Here is an 8,327-nt window from a genome sequence, read left to right on the forward strand (position 1 = left end):
TTCCAGACTCTAAGCGGTCATGGTTTTGATGTGTTGTTTAATGTTTGTCTCCTTCCCTAGAGTTCTCTTCTGCCACTCTTCACCAACCCACAGCTATCACTTTTTTATACCAAAAGTCAAAAATAATCTCCCACAAATGATGTCTTTGAATTATACTGTACTACAGGGCATAGCAACACTCTCTGGATTTATTAAATTATGCCAACTCTTTGCTCATTTGCACAGTAACTACTCACATAGACAAACATTTTGATTTAGAAAGTAAAGGCATCATAAATGCACTTTAGGTTTGCAGGTGTAGCTTTGTACCATAAAGCTGGACATAGCATTCTCTGGTCACATAAAGACCTAAGAATTTTAAGGTCTCTAAGTGGTCCCACTAGGTATACTCAAAGAACTTTCCTATTGTCCTCCTAAGATCTTCCTTCAGGCCTGACTTTGATTATCAGCAGCAGCAAACAATGCAGCAGTGTGATGAGTGCTGTAGGTAAGAAAAGGGAGGTAAGATATAATATTGTTCCTAACAGGATTCATAGCCAACCAATGAGAGTATAGGACAATATGCTAGAATATTAGGACATGTATATTATAGGGCTATAAATACAACAGGAAGTTCTATCGTGATGGAAATTATGACCCAGCAAGTAGTAGAGACAAGAAAGAAGTAGAGTAACTCTGAGAGTAAGAAAAATCCAAAGAGTGGAGATGAAACAAGAAGCCAAGATGGCACAGAAAAGGAGCCCAGGATTTCTGATGAGGTGATATGAGTGCAAGTACTAGTTCTGTCTTCATTGGTGAGGATAGGCTACGGTCATGCAGAGGTAACAAATAACTCCCAAATCTCAGTGGTTTAAAACAGAAGTGTTTTGTTTTGATTTTTTCTCTCTCTCATTTCACATTTCAAGACAATCACTAATTGCCTGGGTGTTATACCCATCCTGGCTATTTAGAAACTTGGGATGATTAAGCAACCACTACCTTGAACAGATGTTGTTTGTAATGCTAGAGGAAAAAGAGAATTCAGGAACATTTTATAATTGTAATCAAATATTCAGCCCAGATGCATTCTGTGGCACTTCTCTTAACTCATTGGCCAGAACTAGACACTTAGTCCCATCCAACCACAAAGGGACATAAAATCCTACCTTTCTACCATGTGATCAGAATGTGGGGAGAATAGGAAATATATGGCACACAGGTCAAATTACTACGAAAATTTCTCGTTGTGTATTCTGCATTAAGTTATTTAGTCTCTTGTATTAAGTCCCAAATCCTTTCTCTTAATTTTCTAGGTATGTGACATTAAAAATTACTATACATTTGTGAACTCCAGTTTCCTCATCTATGGAATAACAATAAAACCACTTACTACATAGGAATATTCAATAGTTAAATGACCTAATATATAGAATAAGCGACTAAATTACTACATTTGATGTTCCATAAATGCCTGTTGGATAAACACACAGTTGAAACACATGATCAGCTCCTTCAGACATACTGTGGACTATAATTACAATTTCTAAAATTGGCATGATGGATTTATATGCTATTCACATTTACGACACAAACAAATGTGTTTTCAATCACATTTATGTGTACATATAGTTGTAAATGATATAAATATGTACATATATATTTATATTTATATCTACAACATTTCTATCTAATCTGACAAATAAATCATTTTCACTTTTTGCTCCCCAGAGACGATTCATTTTACAGTTGACACGCAGATATTCGGTAAACATGAGTTCTAAACATATATTTGTTCAAACTCAAAGTACTGACACTTCTCTGGGAAAATGTGGAAAATAGCTAATATATATCAAGATCTATCATATGTATGATTTATTTTATTGCTTACTAGTCAATAAATATATTCAATACAGTGGAGCCTAATCCAAATAAAAAATCTTCTTATCCATTCCCTAAGTCTTACAGAAATATAGATATTTATATTCTTTGCAATTTAAATGAAACTTAAGTTTAAAAAATAACAAATAATAGGAAATTAATCTATGTAATAATATTAAAATAATTTATTTTAAACATTTTATTAAGGATTGCTCTGCTGATTTTACTCTCACAAACAGAACAAATTATACCTAATTAATTATTAATTACAATAAACTATATAATATATTATGTATCAGATATATATATGATTTCAGCCTTATTCTAGTCAGCAGATGGAATCATTCATTCCATATACATTTATTAAGTGTTGACTATGTGCCAAACACAATTCTAGGTGCTATGGTACAGCAAGATGAATAGTAGTTCACATCATAATGGAAGGGAACATCCAATAAACTAATAAATAGGACATGGTGAACTATGACCATGACAAATGGTGAAAATATATTTTAAAAGGGGAGAAAAGAAATGCCTGTGACTGTTCCATTTTTAATTATGGTCTGGGGAGGCTTCACCAATAAGGTTGCATATGAGCCTAACTGGAATGGGAATCAGTGGAAAAAGGATGACAGGGCATTTCTGGGATCCAAATAATGATCGATTCAAATAGAAATAAAGGCCATAATGAGATGAATCTTCGAGGTCTTGGGGAAATAAAGGTACTTCCCTGCGGTTGGGTGGGGATGTTTTAGTGAGCAGAAAGTACTTGGTGAGGTTTTGGCAGGGACTTGTACAACTCAGGGTACTTCTTTACATGCTTCCATGCACACACTCACGAATGACTTTTATAGCTTAATCTTACCTCTGTCCTAAGTCGTTTGAAAGTTAGGCATTACATTTTGCCTCTCTGCTTTTAAATACCAGTAATCATATATTACCTCTAACTATTTAGAGGTAAGAGCCACAGAGATAGAAAAGATTGGGAGGTAACTTTGATCATTTTGGGTGATTATTAGTGTTTCTCAAATAGGCTTAACTCATAGTGTTGTTTCTTTTCTTTAAAGGTTTACTAAATCTCACAGAAATGCATAATTTATCTTCAACGTCCAAATTTAATTCAAAATAGTGTGCTTATAAATGTACACTGACCCATAAAAACCTGTGGTATTATATTTAGCAGGAGAACAATGAAAACAGCATAGCCATGCATTCTGCTGGTCATTTTTCTGCCACGGAGTCAATTAAACCATATCTATTATGATCACGGCACCAGGAAAGAAAGGATTAGAAAGGCATAGTCTCTGACCTCAAGACACATGACTCAGGGTAGACAAACAGCACAGAGTACATATTCACTGCTATGTAACAAAATGAGCCAATATCTTGTATTAATAATATCTTTTGAGAGTGTTCATAAGGGGGTTATTATTTCTATGCTTTGGACTAGGATAAAACTGATTGTTCGTCTATGAGGTAGAGGACACAAATGATAACTGAAAGATAGTGGAACAAGGTCAATTCTCCAGCTGCATTTATCCAGAAACTTACTTTTACATGTGACTAAATTTCAACAATGATTTTTGACACTGAAGTATATTTTCATATTTTACTTATTTTATATTTTCTGGCTATTAAACCTATATTGCATGTTACCCTAGTCAATTAATACATTTAATAAATGTAGGCATTCATAAAATCCCTTAACATTTCTAAAAATCTTTATTTTTCATATATCAAATGAAAAAGGTATATCTTTATAAGATTGTTTTGGAGATTAAATAAAATATTACATTTAAGAGATTACCCTATGGTCTGGCACATAAAACTTCCAGTCAAGTTTAGCAATTTGATGAAAACATTATAAAAGTATGGAAGAATTTCAACAAAAACATGTACGCAATGCATATGGATGCAATGTAAATATATGCATATATATATGCATGTATGTATACAACACAGGTCTGAACTGAATAGGTCCAGTTATACACAATTTTTTAAATTAATACAGTACTGTACTGTCAATGTATTTTTTCTTCCTTATAATTTTTAATAACTTTTTAATACTTTATTGTGAGAACATAGTATATAACACATATACAAAATATGTGTTCATTGACTGTTTATATTATCAGTAAAGCTTCAGTCAACAGTAGGCTATTAATATTTAAGATTTAAGGGTCAAAAGTTATGTGTGGGGCACCTGGGTGGCTCAGTCAGTTAAGCATCTGCCTTCGGATCAGGTCATGATCCCAGGGTTCTGGGACTGAGCCCCACCTTGGCTCTCTGCTCAGCGGGAAGCCTGCTTCTCCCTCTGCCTGATACTCCCCCTGCTTGTGTTTCTCTCTCTCTCTCTCTGTCAAATAAATAAATAAAATCCTTTAAAAAAAAGTTATGTGTGGATTTTCAACTATGCAGGGGCCAGCATCCCTAACACCAATGCTGTTCACGGGTCAACTGTACTTATATTTATTTCAAGGTGGTTTTTTTTGTTTTTTTAAGACAAGTAACATAAGAAATTTTAAAATATATATTTTCCCCATAATTAGCATGTCAGCTTTTGTCTTATTTTCTACTATGAAAATCAAAATGTATTATAAACTTTTAATTTGATTGAATAAAAAGTTACTTTAGTATTAAAAAGTTGCTCTATTATTAAAATAAAGCTTCATTAATGTAAGTACATAATCTATAGTATGCCTAAATGTCAATTTATTTTATACTTGAAAATATTTATCATAAGGAAGTATTTCCCCAATATTAAAGAACTTAAAATTATGATTTTTTATGAAATTAAAATGTCTAATGATTTCTATAAATACTAATTCTTTGCCAACCTATATATCTCCAGATGGAATAGACATCTTTCTTTGTTTGCTTTATTGCAAATTAAAGAAACATAACACTTAATGTTTTAGTCTAAAAAGTTCTGAACTTAATACAGGAATAAAGAAACTATCTAGTCTACCTAGTTGATTAGGTCTTAACATATTTACTTATTTTTGTGTCTATCTATGACTTAATGTAAATTATAATGATTTTTTTCAATGAGCCACCTCTATACTTTGTCAAGAAATATTTAACTCCCCAAATTATAAATTTCCAAATTACTACCATTTCATATTTTAAAATGTGCACTTTTATATGAAAATTATATTCTGGAGGCATATACTGAAATAAGTGCCCCTAAGTGAATAATAAAGCAGACACCTAGTAGTTCAGTTCATAATTGCTAGGCACTGTGAGCAAATTCAGAATGCTGACTGTACCTTGTGTCGCAATCTTCTCAGAGGTTGGTAGGACTGAAGGCCATATCCTTCTTCTTTGGTTGGCCTTCCTTCTGACTCCAGAAAAATGAATCCGAGAACCAAAACAGCTGACCAGTACTTAAACATTCTTATTGCTTTTCACCTGTGAAAATTAGCATTGCAAGTAATCAGAAAATCCATTATATATTGAAAAAAAATCATCAAGAAATATTCATTAGTGCATGGAAATCTCCACAGATCTAATCAAAACTTGTGGGCAATTGCCAACTGAATCCATAATAGGTACACATCTCCAAAAAAAGATTATGATCCCTTTGATTATAACAAACACTGTTTTTTTCACTCATACAGCCTTACACATTAAATACACAGAGATATAAATGCCAATCAAAATGTACTGAGGAGAATTAATTAAAATAAAGTTGAAAGAAAATGAAAAAAAAAAACCAAACTTTAAACCATGGCTAATTTTCTAAGCACACATAGAGAGTACAATTATCAACATACTTATAAATCTTGAACTCCTCTTTGAGTACATTTGATGAATAACACCTAATAAAACTATAGCTATTATAATTCACTGGTGAGAGTTTGATAAGGTAGTCTTCTATGGTAGGCACTTAATAAACTGAGGTACCAAAAAATTATGCAGAGGGTTATACCGAGTTATGAATGCATTTTCCCAATACTATCTAAAAGAATATTTTCTAGAAAATTTCTAAACAAGTGCTTTAAACTAAAAGCCATATGAGTCTGTCCACTGCTCTGTGTCTTTGAATATGCCAGAGAAGTTGTAAAATGGCATAAATTTATTATCATATAAAATCTCAACCCTCTTGCAAAAAAAGAAATCTATGCTTGGATTAAACTATATCTCACTTTATCATTTTCACCAGCATATCTTTGCCCCTATTGTAACAATAGAGGAGATCTTTCTCCCCCCGTCTACTCTGTTCTATACATCTGACTTCTTGAGAAACTTAACCAATTAATTAACCCTGCTAGTTATTGTTGTCTGAACTTCCCCACTCAGTTATTAACTTCCATCTTTAAAGATGCTCAAATCACCCAGGTTTAAGATAATTTCTCTCCTCCACTTCCTGAATTTTCTGAAAGAGTTGTGTATCTCATTCTAGCTAATTTCTGAGCCTAGTTCACAAAACCATGTTTCTACTTCTACCACTCTATCAAAGTAACATTTCTTTGTTTCAAGAAGTTTAGTTGGTGTTTAAGACACCCCTCTCTTCCATTTCTCTAGAATTTATGAAAACGTCTCAGTCCTTTTGTGGGTTCATCCCACTCCTTTGCTTTACCATTAAATATTATAGTTTATAAAATCTCATTCTTAGCCACTTACCTACTCTCTCCATCCAGCCAGACATTCAACGTCATCTATGGTTTTAATTACAGCTACCTCCTGATTTTCCCCAAAAGTTCACATTAAACCACTTTGCTTTTACGGAACACCTACACTAGTACCTCTTTTCACCATCCCAAAGAAATCTGAAAAGGATTTTTGGTTTCACAAAAAGGTGAGAAGAGAAAACAGAGTTCTGCATTTGTTTTGCCATCAGCCCAGAAGCAGCATGCCTCAGAGGCATGGAGTAGAGAGTGTGGCCCTGCCAAGCTCCTTCCCAGGGAACTACACTCAGCATCTCAGCACCAAGGCACCAGGGCTTTGAACTGTGTCTGTAAGCATCTGTGCTTTATCTCGATTTATTTTTGTGCAACTGTTAGCAAGACGTGTCCTAAGGTATCAGAAAAGCCTAAGAGGAGTTATTTTGGGGGTCTGAGGACACTCAACAATTTTTCCGTATAAATTAATGGTAATCGCTTCTTCGTTTTATGCTCTTCTTGGCTTATGAAAGGTTTCATAGGAATGCTGTATTTTTGGATAGCAGGGGGAACCTTTATATCATTGCTTCGCATCTGATCTCCAGATTAGCTTAGTTAACAGCTCCACATGTATATTTCAAAAACAACTCATGGTATACAAACCCCACATAAAGTCACACTTTCCCAAATTTTCATTCACCCATTTAGTCAAGCCAGAAATGGAGACATCTTTGTCTCCCTTACCTTTCATATTAAACCTATCCCTGAGTTCTGTTAGTTCTACTTTCAAAATGTGTATCTCCTAAAATCGGTTTCTTTCCAGTCTCCAGTCACAACCCTAGTTCAAGCTATCAGCATCACATCTCCCCTAAACTGCCCCAAGCATATCCTTACTGGCCATCCCCATTCATGCACATGCCCCTTGAATCATTCCCTGTGCAATAGCCTGTGTGATCATGTGAAATGCAAAAATCATGATGTCATTGCCCTTGTTAATAACTTTAGGATATACTCATTTACCCTTAAGATAAAAGCCAAAATCCCTGACCTATCCTGCAAGTGCCCACAGAGTCTGGGCTCTGCATGTTTTTTCTCTTCCTCTAAAGAACTGCTCTCCAGCCACACTGACCTTCATTTGGTTTTCTGAACTTGGTCCATTCCCACTATGAGACTTTTGTACACTATTTCCTCCACTTGAAATGTACCTTTCCCCATCGCCATTTATTGCCCAAAGACCTTCACGCATCAAACATATCCCTTAAGAATCTTTCCCCATAACACCAAGCCTGAGTTACATTTCTTAGTTACTCATGCTCCTAGATCTGTTTTCCTTAAATTCAGAGCAACCATTTGTAATTCTACATCATTAATATGATTATTTGAATAATGTTGACCTTCCTCACTACATTATATATCTCTCTTCTCTTTCAAACTTCATGAATACAAGGATCTGGTTTTGTGGGGGTATTTTTTCAGCATTGTATCATCTGAGCCTAGAAAATTGTCTGGTACCTTTTAGACATTCAATAAATGAATGCATACATGAATGTCATCCTGCATTCAAGAGTAAAAAAAAAAAAAAGATTGTGTTTTCTTGCATTCTGATAATATTGAATGCAATTCCTATTTCACTACCACTATAAAACATCTGAAAACTAAACCAGAAAACTAAATAATTTCATTTGCAATCCATCCCTTTGCTGTCATTTTGATGTATAGTCTAATACTTCTCTCAGAGGTAAATATTTGTTTATAAGACAACTGGATGGAATATTTTAAATTTGAGAGAGCCCAAGAATAAAGCAAACAGGACCAACCCAGCTGAAGGGATATTTTCTAAGGGTTCTGAATACTATGTTCCTTCAG

The 8,327-nt window shown here is 34.0% G+C and overlaps 1 protein-coding gene across 3 annotated transcripts in view; it reads right to left on the bottom strand.

Annotated features, from left to right (window-relative positions):
* Positions 1-5,252, bottom strand: part of FSTL5 (follistatin like 5) — a 691,608-nt gene extending 686,356 nt beyond the window's left edge. For all 3 annotated transcript variants that reach the window (XM_045879364.2, XM_045879363.2, XM_045879362.2), the window contains exon 1: positions 5,127-5,252. In XM_045879364.2, the coding sequence (XP_045735320.1) occupies positions 5,127-5,252 (126 nt within the window). The remainder of the gene's footprint in view (positions 1-5,126) is intronic.
* Positions 5,253-8,327: the final 3,075 nt, after the last annotated feature.

Source organism: Mirounga angustirostris, unplaced genomic scaffold, assembly GCF_029215605.1.
Source record: "Mirounga angustirostris isolate CCGP_5_RB_7025 unplaced genomic scaffold, mMirAng1.0.hap1 SCAF_2, whole genome shotgun sequence".
Lineage (NCBI taxonomy): Eukaryota > Metazoa > Chordata > Mammalia > Carnivora > Phocidae > Mirounga > Mirounga angustirostris.